Here is a 20,270-nt window from a genome sequence, read left to right on the forward strand (position 1 = left end):
AAGAGCTTGAGTGGACATCACAACAGCTGCTGCAGTCTCTCTGTAAACTGAGAGGATATGGAATTGCTCAAATCATCCACAAACCTCAGCTTTCCAGAAAGTGGCTGCTGATCTCCCTCCAAAGTCCAGAGTGATTCTCTGATCACAAAAGAATGATGAAGGAAGACAAACCTGCAAATTTTCCTTCCCATACTAGTTCTTGATGACCATGAAAGGGATAGATTTTGATCCTAGTTAATGTGAATTGGATGGTCATTATGGCACAAGTTTTCTGATACATCATACAATCTTACATTTCAATGAACAGAATAGCAAACATAAAAGAAAAAATATATATATCCAACCATAAAATTAATGTCTTTCCCATAGTCGAGTGAAGCAAAATTCTCATGGACCATATAGATTTTTTACCTTGTAAAGTCTGAGTAACTTGGAATGATTTCGTCTTTGCTGATTCTGAATCTCCTTCTCGGAAATCAAGACTGCAGGAGCTCAAAATCAATAGATCTCTTTGGATGTCATGACACAAGAGTTTTCATGTAATGTGCACAAATCTTACTGAAACACAAACAAAGAAGAATTCATCGACTAATGCTGAAATTTCAAGGAGGAATTCACAAAATTCACCTACCCATGGGATGTGTCTGCTCCTGAAGAATGCTTGTGAGTGCTGAAGAGTGTTTCCTCTTTGAAAGAAGTCCTGAATTGCCATCCCTTCCCACAGCTTTCTTGACCCTCTTCTTCTCTCCCTCCTACCTGTGTTTTTGGAGGTTTTGTACAAGAGAAGTTCAAGAAAGCTGTGGAAGGGAATGGCATGGACTTGGAATGCAGCAACTCCAATCCTCCCCATTCTCATGGTTATTACAAGGAGCTACTCACTCCATACTCAATGGTGTGACCAACAATACTTATAAGATCTCTGTGTGAGCTGTGTCCATTTGTTCTCTAGAAGTTATCATAAAAGTGATTTCAATGTGTGTCTGCTGGAGGTAAAAATAGAAATCAAATTTCCACATATATCCCTTTACATTTTAATTTGACATATATATATATATATATATATATGTATATTCCTCCAAAAGCTTAAATTTGGTATATGATATTATGATTAATCTTCATTATCGATGCATTTAATTTATTAGATGAACTCTAATTTTACAAATGCATTATAATGCTAAATCATTAGTAACAAAGTAGATTTTTTTAACTCAAACAAACCAATATCGATCATAATTATAATATATATTTTTTGAAAAGATAAGCTATAAAGATGAATTTTAGTCTCAAAATCTTGTACCGATCTAACAAAGTAAGCTAGTTAGCATCTTCAATTTAACATGCGGGATCTTAATATTCGGAGAATATATATTTGAAATGCAATGTTGCCAAACTTGCAAGGATATATATGAAAAAAAATCAGAATAAACAGGAAAGAGTAGATGTGATCTGGAACTTTTGGTGGACCACATTGCATGAATGTCATCTCTGGCCTATCAGAAGCCTTCTCTGTCCTTGGCATGCTTTGCAGAGAGAGAGAGAGAAATAGAGAGAGAGAGAGAGAGAGAGAGAGAGAGAGAGAAGAGTGTCAGAAGAATAGGGGAAGAAAATAAAGGTGAATTATTTGAGGGCCCTAATTGGATCCCTATTGTCTTTGCCACCGAAGGTGTAGAGAAATGCCACAAATGCTTACTCGGTGATGTTTAGGTCTGGATCGACAAAAGGACAAATATTGTGCCGATCACATCAAATGTCAAGTGTCAGATTCGTAGAGTTTATCATCCAATCAAGTCTGCCTTGGGAACAATCCCAACTGTAAACGTGTAGCCACACTAAATCATACTGCTAAATCTATATTCATCTTATATCTAATTTGCACCTCTAAACTTTAATTTAGCACGTTCTTGTGGAATATAAATGCTTGCCGGTGTAATAAATTCTCATCAGTTGAACCTTAGCATAATGATGCTACAACAGCACAACAAAAGATACAAACTCCATTTTGTTTTACAACTTTACGTCGTAGCTGATGAGTCAAGGAAGATCAAGTTGAGATGTGTTTTGCAATGCTCTACCCTTTCGTGCATAACTCTGGTTTCTGCACATAGGTTAGGGTCAGGAGTGGATTTTTCATCTCGACCACTTCGAAACTCACGTCACTAAGAAGAAGTGATGGTAAGATTGAATGTTCAAAGTATAACCTCTACATTGGCCTAGAGATCGACTTTTATATCCGCAATCGAAGGTTTACGATCAATTAATGCCCGCTGATATCTTAGGCTATTGGTCTGTATGTCCTATGCAGGCGTTGATCGATATGCTCGATCCTGCGTCATACGATATCGCTTTATGCTTCTCAAGCTGCTCTATACGGTGCAACGCCACCTCGTACAGCCTTAGTCGGCATGGGTGCAATCGGTAGGAGACGCAAGTGCAAATAACTGTCTTGTACGGGTTCGAGGTGTCGCGTTAACGTAGCACGTCATGTTAGCATGAAGCACCATGTCGACTTTGACGTGACAGTTGATTACGGTCGGGGGGATAATACCGGAATATGCTCTATCAACTCCATTCTAAATCATATCATCGCATTATGTTCGTCGCACAAAATCATAATTGTGATATTCTACGATCAATTCTGTACGGAAAAGAAAAAGGCAAGGTAGGATTATAAAGTGGATGCAAGATGATGGATCACGTGGAAGAGATTCGTGTGGAGGAAGGGTACGACGGATTGCGTGCTTTTAACTGATGAGCCCTATGGAGCATTCAGAGAGCTGCCCATGGGGAGCAGAGGAAGGAAGAGCGCGAGGGAGGGGGCAGACGCGGCCGCAGTGGTCACATGGAAGCATGTGATGGCACACCGCTGTGTCCGTCGCGGAGTTAATACGTGAACGCGGGTGCGGGCTTCTGGTCCCCATGGCGGCGGCATGCCATCCCCCCCGTCTCGAAATGGGGGTGGAGACACCCCAATTGGCCGTCCCTTCCGTAGCCGAACCGCACTACATGGCAGATTGAACGATGGGAACGGTGACAGCCCATCTATTTGTTGAAGACCGGTAATGGACAATAATTGGGCCCGTTGGACTCGTTGATCCATTGTATTCGTGGGCCATTTCTTCAATCTGTAAACGATCGACTAAATCAAATTACATTCGAACGCAGTTTACCCTTTTGGAGTTCACAATAATTTATGATCTTGCATAGAATATATCCCGATCCGGTGATTAATTTAGATTATACGAATCTTAAGAGGATCGAAGCGTCCTAATCATTTTCTTTTTGGGTTGGGAGGCCCCCATTGTTCTTAGTGGGCCTCGATGGGCCTTAGGAGCATTTGGATCCTATGTCGTCTGGCACGGTTTTCGGAAGATGAGGAGGAGGTTCACGAATCTTGAAGAGAATCGGGTGGTTCTCTTTTCGCACGGCGCAAGTTTGGCCGGCTCAATGACGCAGCGGATCCCAACCCTCGTGCGAGGCAATGGATGGGCCGTTATTATGGTTTCACGCGGTTTCGTGGGATGCGTACTTCCTACCACGCGGAAAAAGGCGTATTAAAGTCTCTGTTCATCTCCCTCTTCCTCCGCGTCAAAGCCCTCCATTCCCCATGCCTTGTCCTCTCCATACCGAGCGGGAGGTAATGGAATTCCTCCTCTTGTTTGCCATATTCGTCTTCACCTGCGGCCTCATCAACTGCCGCCGCTTCCTCCCCGGGTCTAAGCTAATAGCATGGCTTTGCTCATTTCTGCCCACTTCCTTCTCATCACCAAAGCTAGCAGAAAGAGCAGTGGAGGAGGAGGAGGAGGAGGAGGTTGACGATGAGCTCGAAAGCATATTCTCGACCTTCGACAAGGACGGAGACGGCTTCATCACCGTGAAGGAGCTGGAGGAGTCGCTCGGGCGGTTGGGCCTCGCTGTCACAGACAACGAGGTGATGAGCATGATGGAAAGAGTCGATGCGAATGGAGATGGCCTCATAGACCTCGACGAATTCCGCGAGCTCTACGCCGAGCTGGGGAGAAACCAAGAAGGAGGCCATGAGAGGGGTTTGGTGGCGAGAGAAGAGGAAGAAGAGACGGATTTGAGAGAGGCGTTTGACGTCTTCGATGGGAACAGAGATGGGCTGATTACGGCGGAGGAGTTGGCCATGGTGCTGAAATCTCTGGGGCTGAAGCAAGGGGCAAAGTTGGAGGACTGCAGGGACATGATAGGGAGGGTGGACAGAGATGGGGATGGCAAGGTGAACTTTGATGAGTTCAAGAAAATGATGAAGATGAAAGGGGGGAAGCTCTTCTGATCCATTTGTCAGCTCCCTTCCGCTGCCATTACCAGAACAAAGCAGACATCTATGTACAGATGTGATCTATCGCTAACCCATGTTCATCTTCTTCTCTGTTCATCAATTTTCTTCTTTACTCCTTGTAATGCTCACTTCTCTCAAGATACGAACAACTTGTTATTGTGACTTGAATGGAGAACGGATTCACATGCTTCTTCTTCAGAAACATGACAAGCTTTTAGTCTATCCAATATATTTTACATTTCAGAAATCATTTGTAGATTTCACATGACCCACGAATCATGTGCTGCGAGATCGATGGTTGGATTAACTTGACAAATTGAACTCAATGACTAAATCTTCTAAGCTTGTTGAAAAGCTGTTTGAGCTGACAGATCTGAGGTCAAGAGCTGGATACATTGAGGAGACTGCTCAAAACACAGGGTCTCTTTATTGTGTCAAGTAGTTTGTTTGATTAGTTCACTAGAACACTTGATGCTGCTGTGGGGACTAAATCATTGAATCAAAGTAGTCTATTAAAATGGTTTTATTCTGAAGTGGTCAGATTGATGTGGAGTTTATATAATGTTGCTGTCAGAAGACCATTTGTTGGCCATAAACCAATTCCCAGGCCTTGGCATTACCATGTCTATATCCTTTGCTTGACTTTGTCCAAGGTAGGGTCAAGGAGGCCGGCTTTTCTTTTGCTTTAGGAGAGAATTGATTCCTCCTCAGAGTGCGATACTTTTCTTCGGAAGATCAATCCATGGAATGAGTGAAGAATAGCTGCTAGTCCAGAAGAACATTGAAGGAAGTCACGTTCTTTGTTGAACTCAACGTGAAACCAGTGCTGTATTCTTGGAGAATCCATTCTAATTTGCTTGCTATACACTGATGGATGGGTCACAATATAGCCTACGAGAATATCCAAGATCACAAGTTCAAGCTTATAGATCTTTTGATACTAAAGTTAAGACTCTCCGAGTGGATTAGATGATGATAAGACGATAAAAAATGTTTATATCATACCCAAACCCTTTTTCCTCATAATAACTACATAAAGAGATCTATTGGTGTGACAGGACTTTGGGAAGGTACAGCTGACAACAAGCATCCAGACCTAACAATCAACCTTGAGCTTGTTTTCCATGTTTAGCACGAGTTAGAACATGTCTTAGTCAAATTCCTTCTGAATACTTGAAAGTTTCCATTCCCATGTTGTCTTACATGATGACACCTTGACATCATTTTGCAGTCGATATGTGATCGTATCACGTACTTCACACGTAGAGACGGCATATCTGACATAGTTTGACGGTACAACACAAGTCAATTTCGTGTCAAACAATCGAAAAGCAGCCTTATCGCATGTCATTTTAACTGTCACTGTGCTGTGATAAAGAGAGGAACTGCGGGAACAAAAGAATCATATTGTTAGCTCTTTGTTTCTTCCCAAAAAAAAGGGCAAAGAGATCATAATTATGCATCAAATGGTCAGTATCTGCATAGACTTCAGACCAATTCGTACATTGATTTGAAACGAACCACCAGTTATCATTATGCCATGCAACAACAGCACTATGGAAACTTCTTCTTTCCCAGCAAGTGAGCAGCTTTACTTTTATTGCACTCATATGCAACATGAGGTGGCGTAGGACATGGTTTCCATTGGGTCTCACATCACACCTTTGTAAGATTACAGCTTATAAAACCATGGCCGTGTCACCCCTTAACGTTAGTTTTATGTGGTAGATACCACAAGCATGCTGTGGAAGAGGAAGAACATAGCTTGCTTGCACAATAGTCCACTTGTTATACTAAATGGTATGAGCAAGTACAAGGAGCCAATGTTACGCTGATTCGCTGGTTTATTCTTAATGTATTGGGTACGAAACTTTCCAACGAAGCAGACAACGTAGCCACAAAGTCACAGGCGGACATCATCCACCATGGGAGACTTGGTAGGCGACATTGGTTCCAAGGGATCTCCTTCACTGTGCTTTGAACAGGTCCCCTCGGTCATGTGAAGATGACCTTACCATCTCTTCGTGCACAAGAAATGTCACTAGGTTATTAGTGTAGGGTACGGCTTCACGTCTTCTGTATACAGAATCATTAAAGTTGATCCATAAGCATCAAAGAGAATTAAGAAACAAATTAAGATCAAATCAACAATCAAACTACGAAGCTGTCGAGCTTCCTTTCTGTTAAATTCCTGGTTTTATTGCAACCACCGGTCTTCAATTAAAACTGAAAGCAACATTTCTTCTAAATTTACCAGTTTAAAGTTTTTTAGTTATATATTTTAAATGATATTTATGTTTTTATTATTTTTTCATGTATATTTTTCATATTACTTTTGTTATAAAACTTCAAACGAATGGATAGAATTAACAGTGACAAAATTTTAAGACAAAATATAATAGTGAATGAATAATTAAGATTCATCGTTTTGACTGATCAAATGCGGTCCTCTCTGATTTATGTATTAATTGGTATTGATGTATCCATATATATGTGCATCAATATGTAACGGAGAAAAAAAAATAAAGGAGGGGAAAAAGGAAAAAGAGATAATAGAGGAAGACGAGACAAGCAAAAAAAATGAATAGTGGAGGAAAAAAAAAATAATGGTAGGCAGTGATCCATTATAACAATGATTTTCGGGTGGCGCACGAATGGACTCGCATTAAATCTATTAAATTATTTTTATTTAGTTAAATCAGATCAATCTTATTTTTGAATAGATGGAAATAGAAAAGATGTTTATGTCTAAACTGGCATATATTATCAGTTCAGTACCAATTCAAGTAAAATGAGATTCCTTCGTTGTATAGTTGGTAAGGAAGTCTCTTGACTAAAAAAATATTTTATATATTTTTGCTAATATAAAATTAATTGCTGAATTATCATATATCTCAACTCAATCAACTAATGTAATCAAGGTTCGTAATTTTGTACTGTACTGAAGGTTCGATGTTAGCTCAATACGATACGATATTATATACTGAGCGGTATATTGAACAGTATATCGCTTAGTATATATATATATATTTGTCGAAAAGGTGATGTCGTTGAACAAGGCAACACGTCGCGTCGTATTGTCTCAATGATATCATCGAAAAAGGTGATGCGACGTCGTCGTATATATATATATATGGCACATATCTAAAAAAAAATTCTTTTATTTTACTTATTCCAAATTAGTTAACCACGGACAAACGAGACCATACCACAGTTAAGTTTTGAGCGTAATGACTCGAGTGACCTCCAAAGAACCCGTAACCCCGCCTCCCCCCGCGCTCTGTGTTTGACCACCTGACTAAGAAATACATATAATGACTCGTTCCTTTCTTCCCTCTCCATTACTCTATTCCAGTGTCGTTGGCCGCTAGCGCGGACCTCCGGGAGATCATCGGGCGACCACTGAAATTGGTGGTCGTGGCGAGCGAATTCGGCACCGACTCTTGGCTTAATCGGACCGGTGACGGTCCGCAAATCGCCACTGCGTTCCCCTCTCGCGAGCTCTCTGTCATGGAATTGGGGCCGGACGCCGGCGATGACGGCTACCTGGTTCAGTCATGACGATCGCATGTTTCCTTCTCCTGATTCTATTCCCGCAAGCATGCGGCCAGCAAGGTAATTGAGCATCACATCTTCTATCATACATCGATTTCCTTGCTTCCTTTGTGGTTATAGAGAGTCTTGGTGTCATGTAGCTGAACGATGGTTCAACTTTCATGTGATTAACCTGTCGATCAAGTCCTGTTTGAGTTATGGGTAAGACGGATTTCAAATCTTTTGGGCAAGGTTTAGTTGCGTATTTATCAGTTTATGTTTTCTATAACAGCAACTTCACGATAATTTGGAGTTATCCTTTGATTGCAAATGAATATTTAGCAAGTTGGGCTGCTTCGTTGCTATATAGGTCTATGTAATCTGAATTGATGCATCTCGGGAGGTAAATCAGTCGCGTTAGCTATCTACATTTGCAATATGTACCTACTCTTGTTTGAGTTCGCTGCAACTGGAGCTTCAAGAGTCAAGCCCTGTCATGTACTTGGGGCCAGGTTCAACATATCAAAAGCTACTGGCAGTACCATGTGCCAATTAGTTCCTAAGAACGTAGTTGTGGACGCCATATAAGGGGTACTTTCTTCATAGTTCATAATGACCTTCACAAATGAATTCTGTCATCATCCTGTTTCGCCTCAAGTTTCTCACTGCCATTAAGCAGGGGAAAATGTACAGGAAATGAAAAAATCCAAAAAATTTCCTGAAATGCCATAACATTTCGAAGAATGAGGAGTTTCTAGTTGTAATTTGAATGGTAATGCCAATATTACTTGTTGTCCCAGAGTAACAAAATGTTTAGCTTTCAGAACTGCTTGTAACTCTCTCTACCGAGGACTGCCATTTCATGGCGGGGTGGTCTTCTGCCATAGCATGTTCCTGTATCAGCCAACACATGCAGATAACTGACTTGGCCATATTGTAACACCCAAAATCAGGTTGGTGTGAGGCATGCCAATGCATTTTTAGGGTGAAATATTTCACGACATGCTGACATGTGCTGATTGGCACTATATTCCTTGTTTTCTAGTGTTATGCAAAATAATGATTCAAACAGAGGATAATTGCATTCAGTTTTTACCTTTTCGATGGTGATCTAGATTATTATCTTCTGTTGCTAACTTCTTTTTTTCCAAGTCCCTGTGCTCGAATACTGATGTAATTTAACTCACAAGTTCGCTGCTAGTGCATCAATACATGCTTTCGATATAATGGATACATCATGACTAGAAGTCTGCACAGACCCCTTCTATTGATCAAGACATGCTTGTTTTTCATATTTTGAAGATTTATCTTGCAAATTGTTGATACCATGTCATTAAATTATTTCAGGAACTTTCATTTTGAATATCGCAACCAATGAACTTTTGCAATTAGCAAATTCTAGGTCTGTTCCTAAGCTTTATCTTCTCTCTTCTTGCCACTTTGTAGATGATGTGAGAATGGATTTTTCAATAGTGGTTGTAGTGGAAAAGGTTAGAAATGAACTTCTGTTGTGGAATCAAGGAAACAAAATTTTTCAGAATTGGTCTGGTGACCCATGCTCTCCCTCTCCATGGGAAGGTTTTACTTGTCAAATGTTAAACCATACATTTACTATAACACACCTGTAAGTGCCTTCATCATTCCAATACCGCAAATGTCTTAATATTCTGTTCTTTCACTTATTTTGCTTCTTTACTGTTGATGCCTTCTTATCATTCTTGCTTCCATGCTGTTATAGTCAGCTTATACTTTCTTCATATTACACAATTTTAAGACATCTAAATTTTATTCAGGAATCTCTCATCAAATAATTTGCAAGGGTCAATTCCTACATCCATTGGTGACCTATCAGAGCTAAGAGAGCTGTATATCTCACTGCTTCCTGGAATCATGAGTTCATCACATAATTTTATTTGCCTTGTTCTCTGCTCTGAATCATCCGGTACTTTCTATATGCAGGTATTTGGAGGATAATAACTTTACAGGGTCTGTTCCAGAATCTTTCTTGTCACTTCACCATTTGTCAAACCTGTATGTTTGTTAATATCTTTATTCTCTTGCTTCTTATATTTACTTTGGGTGTTTGGTTCACCAATAATTGTCCTTACAGTTGCAACATGTCATGATGCTTCACCCATATGGTGCTTATCCTCTCTTTTTCTGGAGATACAATTATCAAATGAAAAGCTTGACTTTTTGCGTTTTCCTTTTTTAGGTCCATAAAGTGCAACCCACACTTAGACAGTCAACTCCCTCCTGGTTTGTCAAGAAGGAATCTTACCGTAAGGTATGAAAATCATGCTGATTTATGTTCATATTAATAAATTTGATGGTTGATGGTAATGTATCTTATATGTTCATCTCAACTGCGGTCTTCAGTTCCGGAAACTGTCTCAGGAAAAATGCTTCTGAAACAAGTTCTTCTCAACGAAGAATTTATCTGCTAGGAGCTGGAGGGTCTCTTACTTTCAGTCTTGCATTTGCTATTTGTTTCAACTGTTTCTACAAACGTGCCAATCACTCTGATAGAAGAGATCACCTGGACATTAAGAGTATGTCTGAATTCTTATCTTCTCAGAATTGCTGCAGAAATTATTATGTAATAGTAAAAAAAGTTGACCAACTATGCTTAGGGAAAGATGTCTTACCTTTAGTGTTAGGAAACTTTATTTGGCTTTTAAATTTTTTTCAGGATGTGTTTAAAATTGTCTTCCTACTAATATTTTTTTAGGTAATATGTTTAACTACTAATAATTACCAATTGATAGGTATCTTCTGAGACCAGGCACTGGATTAATACAAAGGGCCATTGGAATATAATTTCTTTGCTCAATAATGAATTGAGATATGTTTCTAAGACCCATTGTAAACCATATGTTAAGAAAAAATGTGAAAAATCTTTTAAATGACTAAAAGCCTCTTATGAAAGTTTTGTTTTTCTTATACTTGCATAGTTTGTGCATGATTTAAACAATTTTTGGAATGCAAAATTTGTAACATAAAGAGCTAAGTGGAATAACTCATTAGTAATTCAATTGTCTCTATTGTTCCAAAGAGTGTTAAATTTTTTATGATGTGAAACATAGGGTTTCTAATATGGTTCATCTTACCGGTCCGTACTGGTGTACCGATCGGCCATCGGTACGATATGTATCGATCCATACCGATATACAGACATATGGTACAGTGGGGCATACCGATAGACCGATATGTACCACCCATACCGGTCCTCTGTCAGACTGGTAAGTACTTCTCGGTGCAGTGACTCTTACTTCTATGTTGGGCATACACCAATGTTGATAGGATTTTCTTTACAGATAGCTGATTTCATAATCTCCTTATATTTGAGTTTTCCTTTTATAAATAGCTAATTTCATGGTTTCCTTTTATAAATGCAGATATAGTTTTCTCAGAATCAAGTGTTGATGATGTTTCAACAAACCTGGTAGTGCATCAGTTTTCTCTTAAATATATCGAAAGTGCCACATGCAACTATAAAACCTTGATTGGAGAGGGTGGATTTGGAACTGTTTACCGTGGTATTCTCCCTCATGGTCAAGAAGTGGCTGTAAAGGTTCGATCAGCTACATCAACTCAGGGAACCCGTGAATTTAATAATGAGGTAAAATAGCTGTCAGTTTCTTTCTTGTTCTTTTTTGCTATAATCATTAATCTTATGTTTGTAATTCTCAAAAAATGCAAGTTTGTCTGAGCCTAGCTGCCACTTTTATGTTCATCATTCTCGTATGCACTGAGTATGGATTGTAGTTGACTTGTCTCATAGCTTGGAAGTTCAGTTTTGGAAGATGCCACTGCTATATGTGGAGCTCAGACTTTATTGCCTGAAATCAACTCCAATTAGCAACGCCAATAAATAATGTTATAGTCTTGTTAAAATCCACTGTATCAATAGTTTCTAACTTTCTATTATATCCTTAATGGATATCCAAACCAAAAGTAAGCCTCTCTACTCTCTAGTCATGTGTTGTTTCCACTTTTCGCAGGTGAACCTTCTTTCAACTATCATGCATGAAAATTTGGTGCCGCTTCTTGGCTACTGCTCTGAAAATGATCAACAAATACTTGTCTACCCCTTCATGTCAAATGGTTCTTTACAAGATCGACTATATGGTATCATTTTAATGAAAAACACTAAGTTCTCTGTTCTATAATATATATATATATATATATATATATTTATTTATTACTATTCTTATATCTCAATTTCTAGGGGCATCAGCAAAGAGGAAGATTCTCGATTGGCCAGCTAGGCTTTCTATTGTGCTTGGTGCTGCTAGAGGCAAGCATCATCCTCTGAATTTGCTTTCTATTAGATTGTTCATATTTGTTAGGAACTGTTATAAGCTATATATATTTTCATAATTTGCTACAATTTCCCAATTAAATGCTTACTGAACTGTAGAAAAAACAACTTATATGTTTAAAGTAATTTATTTCTTTTTTTTTCTTAACTTGAATTTGTGCATTGAAATATCATCTTGTGCCAGTTGGCATGGATGCTAAGTAGCGCTAGTTGGCATGAACTGTAGAAAAGAGAACTATGTACCACACCAACAAGGGGATGTTACTCGGAAGACTGAAACCCATGATGTGTTTTTCTACCAAGGACTTTGCCTTCCACTTGTTAGTTCCATATCGATCCCATGTTGGCTAATACAATACCGGTTTGATACCATGTTGACACATATGATGACCAGTGTATTGCTCTAGTGCAATTAGTTGTGCTTGACCAATAAAAAAGTTTCCACTTAATATTTGTCTAAGCAGGTCAATACATTGTTGATCATATTAAAAATAATATTAACCCAGTACAAAGTCATACACACAAATAAAATCAACAAATTACAACTCAACTGTCCATTATCAAATAACCATTTATGCATTAATAATTTAATATGACTAACAAGTATAATATTATGCAAGGTTCACAACATTGGTCTATATTTAATAATGACCATAGACTATGCTAATATACTGATATAGAGTTATATTGACACCCAACACTGATCGGTGTTCATGGTATACAGGAAAGTTATAATGAAACCATTGATCATGGTATCGGTCATATCCAATATGATACTGATTCATATTGATATTTTCCAAGCCTTCAAGGTTGGTCCATTTTAGTTTATATCTCATACTTATAGTTAAAAACTGTTCAGAATTGGCTTCAATCAATCAATTGGATATTAGCAGATTTTAGACAATTTTAGCCATTGTTTGTAGTATTGACTGATCTTAATGCGGCACCCTGATGTGGTATAATCTAAAATCAATTTGATTTGGCTGTATTCTGGCCCATATAGCCCGAAATTGATCAGCATTTGCTATATTTGATCAAGCTCGACCATAATTGACCAATTTTTACTAATTTAGGTGATTTGATAGATTCAGAAGAAAAGGTAAGAGATGTTGCGAATGGTGTTTTTGTTGTTCCATGCAAGGTTCTTTTTGTTGTTTTTTCAGTTTTTTTTCGGATTTTTTCAAAATTTGTGTTGGTACACTGACACCAGTCTATACTGATATGGTACAAGGCTGAGCCCTGACCGATACACTACTGACACACAAAATTATGAACCTTGATTCCATGCTATAATATTATATAACATTGTTACAATTTTTGTATATTTCATATGTATATACTGAAATAAGAGTTCATAGGGACATTCTTTTTGTCAAATTATCCTAATATAGATCTGCAAAAATTTTGACTGTTTTGCATTTATCATGACTCTTATGCACACTGTCACTACTAAACTGCTCAACCTATACATAGCTCTCGTGTCAGATTCCCATTAAGCACCAAAAATAGAGTTGTGACATGTTTTATCTTTTGATTTGTCTCAGGTTTAATGTATTTACACACTTTTTTTGAGCGATGCATCATTCATAGAGATGTGAAGTCCAGCAACATTCTTTTGGACCATAGCATGTGCGGTAAAGTGGCAGACTTAGGTTTCTCTAAATTTGCACCACAAGAGGAAGATAGTGGAGCTTCACTGGAAGTAAGAGGAACTGCTGGATATTTGGACCCAGAGTAGGTTTGCTAATGATGTCTTACATGTACTGTTTATGCTTTTGCATGTTCAACTTCTAAGTGTTGTGATATTTCAAGTTCTTCCCTGATTGGATATACTTATTTGATGACTGCTCGTACAATTTTGGTATCAGAAAAATTACATGTATCTACTAAAGAAGGACATGCGAGAAAATTAGAAAGAATGCCAGATGATGTTTTGAGATGAAAATCAGGCAAAAAAGGAGTGACCAGGAAGAAATAAGATCTTAACTCACACAGTGAACCAATAAAACACCCACAGGATATTGGTACATATCATGCCAAAACATGATATGACATGGATGGCACAAAAAGGAAAATTTAGAAGAACAAAAAAAAGGCATGAAGAAAAAGAAGGTGGATGGTTTGTCATCTTTGAGAAAATAAGTAAAAGAACAAAATAGATCCATATCTATTTTGCAAATGTGGAACCCAGCCAGATGTTGGGCAAGAGAGACTGAGAGGGGAGATTGAGAGGGGAAGAAGGGGGATAGGGCTTGGGCAAGGGACGGATAGGAGAGAATACAAAACACATAGGAAGAAACTTACATGTTATTGGTTATGTTTCAATCGATACTGCTGGAATACTGCTTGTATAGGTAGAACTTACAAGTTATTGGTTATGTTTCAAACGGTACTGCTTAAATACTGCTTGGTATAGGTGGTATAGAAAAGCACCAAGCTGTATGATTGGTGCATGGTGATACTGCCTGGAGTAGGCTGCTCCACATATCAGTACTAGCTTGGACTGGAAAATATTTGCTGTTATGGTTGATCTCCACATTCCAGAAGATATTTCTTGCTTTCGCATATATTAGTCAACAGAGACAGGTCTATAAAAATTTCTGGATTTAACTCTCCAAATTATGTTTATATTTTAGCATAACTGGTACTTAGAGCAAATATAATAATTCAAATGCATTTCTTGATATCTCATAGTCGTCACATCAGATACATCTCTAATGCGACATATTATGTTATCTTGCAATGGAAGGTTCCTCTCAGCTCTGAAACTAAATTATCAGACATTGTTAACCATGAACTTATGCAATGTAGTATCAGTAAATTAATGTATACCAATGCAAGAAGGCAAGAACTCAATGTCAACCCCGAATTTAGTGAATCTAAATTTGTGTTGTTTCTTCTTTAACATTTATAGCTTGAGACAATGGGCTCCATATGTTCTTGTTTCAGTTATTAGTTAACTACAAACCCATAAACCCAAACATGGAATACCAGCACCTTGTTTTGCTATCAGAAACTTCACTAAGAGATTACTAGGCAACTGATTGTTCTGAAATGAATTCTTAGGAGAAAGGTTTAAATGGATGACAAAGTGAGGGAGAGTATATGGTGCCATGGTGGCATTTGAATGGGCTATATGATTCCATTGAAAGGAGAATTCCATTTTATCTTAAAGCTAAAAAACAGATTAGTGGGAACATTCCACATTGAATAATTATTAAGTGTAGTCATCAGTAATAACTTGTACATTTCAAAGGAAAGCAATGGCTCCATGACACTACTGTCCTATGTAATAAGTTGTAAGTGTCCAAAGTTGTCATTACAGAATTGTAAGCAAATATACAAGTGCATCATATCTTGTCACCAAACTATGTTCTTCTGTAAAGCAATTGAACTTTTGAAGTTTCTGTTGTTAATGTTAATTGAAACCGACTTGTTTTTCTTTATGTCTGGTGCCTACTTGCTTATGAAACATTCAGCTGACTTCTTTGTTGCATAAATCTCAAGCTTCTTCCTGGTCAACAATAACACATGCACAATGACACATCATAATAGCATGACATTAGCAATTTAGCATATGGATCTTTTCTCATGGCACTTGAGATCATAACTGGGTTATTGCAGTACTTTGCTAGATGGCATGCCCCTGATGTTTTATTTAACTGGAATGTTGTATGCCAGTATTTTTTCTGTTGTTACTACTTACTAGTATTGTCATTATTATGACTTGTATTTTTTTGTTTCTTTCTGCTTTATCACTCTTTGCTGCTATCTTCTTGTTTCAATCATTTTTTTTGTTTCTATTGTATTACTTTTAATGTGATTGTATATTATGCTATTCTTTTTCTACTCGTACATTGATGTTGCCTTTAGGTTTCTTTTTTTTTTGTACAATTGGATTATTTTCTTTTGTACATTTTTTTATGTAATCGTGACCAATAATAATCATCTGTCATTCTAGTTTTCTAGTTATATTTTTTGCACTTGAAACTTTTTAGTCATTTCACTTAATTTTATCTGATTTCTTGAACTTTCACACCATTATAACTTTTGCTAATATCTAACATAGTATTTTGATCTGACTTTGATATTTTTTTTCATTATGTTTCTTGTTTGATCAACTATATGTTAGATTATAAGAAAATTGTTCATTTATTTTTTATTTATATATTCATGGGATTTTTTGTTTATTTTTTAATGATATCTTAAATTCATCAGGCTTAGGCATGAATGCCTAGGTGGCCTAGTGTTGCCTAGCTGCCTTAACAATATTGAATAAAATCATATCATCTGCATACAATATCAGCCATAGAAGTTAATGAATATACCTAACATGTTTGCATGAGAAACTTAATAGACTTCATGTTTTGGGGCTTGGCATCGCAGAGGATGTGCAAAGGTATCAGCCAGCTTAGCCGGTAATGACTTTGATAGTATATCGCAAGGTCCCAATCTTGAATCCTGCTTTCGCCACTTACTCTTTGCCAAAAAAAAAAAGTTTGCATGAGAAAGGCTAAAATTTCTTATTTCATATTGGATTCAATAAACTTTTGCATTGGCTATCAGCTACCTAATGTGACTCTCCCTTTTTGGATACTGAGACTGGGTGGAGCTGCTTGCAATCCACAAATTATTTAACTTAAATCTGAAGCCACATTCAAGTATTTCACTTGATTAAGTGTACATTATCTCACAACCTATCACATTCACTCATTATGCAGTGATGGAAAATGGAGTGCACCACAAGCTGAAACATTGATTTTTTTTTTTTTATTCCAGATATTACTCAACCCAGCAGTTATCATCTAAAAGTGACGTCTTTAGTTTTGGGGTGGTTCTTCTAGAGATTGTTACTGGAAGGGAGCCCCTGAACATTCACAGGCCAAGAAGCGAATGGAGCTTAGTTGAATGGGTAAGATCTTGCTGTCGTATCCTTGTTTTTTCATTATAGCATTGAAGTCAATATGACAAAGATACCTGGGAGGATCTAGATCAAGCTTCTAGAAAGTTTTATACTTATCCTGGATGGCCAGCAACAAGGAATGGAAATTAATCTTACTCAACAGACAATTAGAATCTCTACAGGGTTTTTTGTCAAATGGTAAAACAAGGAAACTACATATGATTTTGATCTTGTTCTTGTGCCATTTCTTAGTCTCGACAAGTTTTTCTAGTCCTGAATTGATTTCTGACTATTTTCTTTATTAATTAATTTTTAAATGTTGGGCTTAAAGGATAAATCTAATCTTATTATGGGCTTTTTTTCTTTTACAAGCACAAAAATATGGTAAGATAAGATCTTAAATTTATAGTTTTACATGAGTTTGAAATAGGAGAACATGAAACAAAATCGTCAGAACCAATTTGAGTAGTAGTTGAATGGTTAATCTATAAACAAAGATTAGTGGAGTTAGTTATGTGTGGCAATAACACACATTTTGGATGAAAGAAACCACATTTCTTTAGGCTTTATGGTCTATCTTCTTTCTCTATGATGTAAAATATCTTTCAATTTCTAGCTGTTTTCTTTCAATCCATGGTCTGCTACCCCCTCATCTTCTCATTTTGATTCCATTACTTTAATTGTTATTTAGCTATTTGTTGCTTTAGTTTGCTACCATAGATTTATGGTTGATGCTATCAAATTAGAGCATTGTTGTGTATTATCATGCCACTTCGTTTTGCATAAATAATTTATTAATATTGCAAAGATCAGTTATTCTTGTGACCAAGGTACTACTGCAGTGCATAGCACATATAAAGCATATAGTGATATATGGAGGTATATATGGTTAGTTTGATCTTGGTAAATCCAAAAATGTAAATAAGTAAAGAAACATGGCCATATGCTAATATCCCATAAGAAACCTATGAGTGATATTTATACTCTTGCAAGAAGCAATTTGAGTGATAGCCGACGAGAAATGGGAAAAGGTGTATGCGACTAAAGTCATATTATCACCAAGCTAAGATATATGTTGTTATATGCAGCCATGAATTTATGCTTTTGAGGAATGCAAAAGTAATCGCATAGGTATATGTGACTGCATATTATGCAAACAAAGCAGTATTGCTTATTGCAGCCACATTCACCGCACACACTCGTCTGGCTGCATAAAGTGTTTTTTCCTTAAACATTGATGAAAGTCTTTACACTCTTAAATAGTGTTACAAAAAATGAAATTAGCTGTACAACGTTCTTGTCAATCTATACCAAAGGTCTTGTTACTCTTTTAGCTAACTAGAAAGACCATCACAGAGGTCCTATAGAGATTGTTGGCTCCTTGTAAGTGTTCTAATTTTTTTTATTTTTCATCAACAACAACAACACAACAAAGTCATATTTGGAATCTGCTACATGGATCTTTTGTCATCGAGATCTATACAAAATCATATATGTAATTAAGTTAAGAATATTTAAATTATTATTTATAGTTTCTATTAAGATTTTTTAGGTCTTCTTTGCCTTTCTACTTTTCCTCATACCACTACTAATACTCATTTAATCTCTTCTAGTAAATAATATACATCTATAAATAACATACACCAGGAAATTTTTTTATTTTTTCCTTATCAAAAAAATTTCCCTTCAAATGATTTCTTAAGTACAGTCCAAGTGCTCAACCTTATCTCATTAGATTCCATTGATGCCCCATATAGATAGTGAAAATAATCTGCTACTTTGGAAAAAAATAGAAAAACCATTAAACTGAAACTTTGATTGTATCATGGACCTATTTGATAAAATAAATGAATTCCTTGTGGTAACTATTATTCTGTTATTGTGTTCTCAGATATATCATCATATTAGAAAATCAAAATAGATCCTTGTACGATTGTATCTCTTGTCCACTTTGTCTACTTTGTGGTGAATAAGAAATTATTGACCGCATCAGTTCTTCATATCAGTCTTCTAGACAATGAAACCATTCTCAATAAATAATTCATTTTTTTATGCTTTCCGCTCACAAAAACTTTCTGTTGACTGATGACAGTTGCAAAAATCTTCTTAAACTTTTTGATTCTCATTCTAACCATCATGCACTGTTGATGTAGGCAAAACCATATATTAGAGAATCAAGGATTGAAGAAATTGTTGATCCTAGTATAAAAGGACAGTACCATCCGGAGGCGATGTGGCGGGTGGTTGAGACTGCATCATGTTGTGTTGAGCCCATCGGAAGCTACCGGCCGAATATGGTGGATGTCGTCCGTGAACTGGAGGATGCCCTGATAATTGAGAACAATGCATCAGAGTACATGAGGTCTATTGAAAGCATGGGAGGATCCAACCGCTACTTGTCACTCGAGAAAAAGATCATAATACCAAGCGCAGAACCAACTGGACCCTAATCAAGTTTTTAGCCAAGCAGTTGAAGCTACACTTCCAAAATAATTCTGCATGGATGGTAAGAAAACAAATGAACGTAAGGTCCCTCGTTCATCCTAAATTCGATAAAAGAACAGTTGTTCTATGGCCTATACTTCAGGAACAAGATCGGTAAGTTGACATCCTCATGTTGTTGCCCATTGAATGTATAAAGCATCATCTTAATTTTTCCTTTGACACTATTGCTCCAGCCACCTCACAATAATTTCTGTGTATGTTGGTACAAATTGAACTAAATGCCTTCTTCTAGGGGTGGACTTGATTCATTCAGTTGGGTTTTATTGGTTCTCAAACTGAACAAAACATATTTGGTTCCTGTTCCTAAACTGAGATGAAGCTGAACCAGACTTCTAGTTCAGTTCTTGATTTCTTAATATATGTTAACTCCAGCATATCTGGACTAAAAAGGCAGAAAAAATTAGCTTGATATTAACAAGGTCATTACATGTCAAAGAAAAAGAGTATGCATAATAAAGGGAAAGAGCAACAGAACAGAGGGAGTAGTTTTACATGCAGGTTTGTGCATCCCTCTCTTCCTCCTACAAGTGATTGTTACAATATATATATATATATATATATATATATATATATATATATATATATATATATATATATATATATATATATATATATATATATATATATGCCATTTTTTTTGTTAAATCAGAGTAATTCTTACCTAAAGACCTCACCAAATCACGAACCAAATTCGTGGTCGGTCA

At 37.0% G+C, this 20,270-nt stretch overlaps 2 protein-coding genes across 8 annotated transcripts; both read left to right on the top strand.

The window, feature by feature from the left end:
- The first annotated feature begins 3,567 nt into the window (after window positions 1-3,567).
- Window positions 3,568-4,635, top strand: LOC135594226 (calmodulin-like protein 7). Its single transcript, XM_065084631.1, has one exon. It carries the CDS (start codon window positions 3,605-3,607, stop codon window positions 4,292-4,294), a length of 690 nt encoding a protein of 229 aa, XP_064940703.1. The 5' UTR covers window positions 3,568-3,604; the 3' UTR covers window positions 4,295-4,635.
- Window positions 4,636-7,635: 3,000 nt separating this feature from the next.
- Window positions 7,636-19,814, top strand: LOC103997379 (nodulation receptor kinase). 7 transcript variants are annotated; one of them, XM_065082392.1, is made up of 14 exons: window positions 7,636-7,915; window positions 7,996-8,056; window positions 9,281-9,458; window positions 9,628-9,699; window positions 9,794-9,865; window positions 10,050-10,121; window positions 10,214-10,386; window positions 10,921-11,076; window positions 11,233-11,456; window positions 11,839-11,965; window positions 12,066-12,134; window positions 13,703-13,892; window positions 16,938-17,070; window positions 19,215-19,814. In XM_065082392.1, the coding sequence occupies exons 2-14, from the start codon at window positions 8,053-8,055 to the stop codon at window positions 19,509-19,511; spliced, it is 1,767 nt and encodes a 588-aa protein (XP_064938464.1). In that variant the 5' UTR covers window positions 7,636-7,915; window positions 7,996-8,052; the 3' UTR covers window positions 19,512-19,814. The 7 variants fall into 7 exon arrangements, with proteins under 7 accessions (XP_064938464.1, XP_064938460.1, XP_064938461.1 ...); XM_065082388.1 differs by lacking the exon at window positions 7,996-8,056 and having other exon boundaries at window positions 9,182-9,458; XM_065082389.1 differs by lacking the exon at window positions 7,996-8,056 and having other exon boundaries at window positions 9,182-9,458; window positions 12,075-12,134.
- The last annotated feature ends 456 nt before the right edge of the window (window positions 19,815-20,270 follow it).

Source organism: Musa acuminata, chromosome BXJ1-9, assembly GCF_036884655.1.
Source record: "Musa acuminata AAA Group cultivar baxijiao chromosome BXJ1-9, Cavendish_Baxijiao_AAA, whole genome shotgun sequence".
Taxonomy (NCBI): domain Eukaryota; kingdom Viridiplantae; phylum Streptophyta; class Magnoliopsida; order Zingiberales; family Musaceae; genus Musa; species Musa acuminata.

What these genes read in the sequence shown, in the direction of transcription:
- LOC135594226 (XM_065084631.1), top strand. Translation starts at nt 3,605, where the DNA reads ATGCCTTGTCCTCTCCATACCGAGCGGGAGGTAATGGAATTCCTCCTC.
- LOC103997379 (XM_065082388.1), top strand. Translation starts at nt 7,858, where the DNA reads ATGACGATCGCATGTTTCCTTCTCCTGATTCTATTCCCGCAAGCATGC. An exon ending in GCAAGCATGCGGCCAGCAAG is followed by an intron (nt 7,916 to 9,181) that starts GTAATTGAGCAT and finishes AAATTATTTCAG; the next exon opens with GAACTTTCATTTTGAATATC. An exon ending in AGAAGGAATCTTACCGTAAG is followed by an intron (nt 10,122 to 10,213) that starts GTATGAAAATCA and finishes TGCGGTCTTCAG; the next exon opens with TTCCGGAAACTGTCTCAGGA.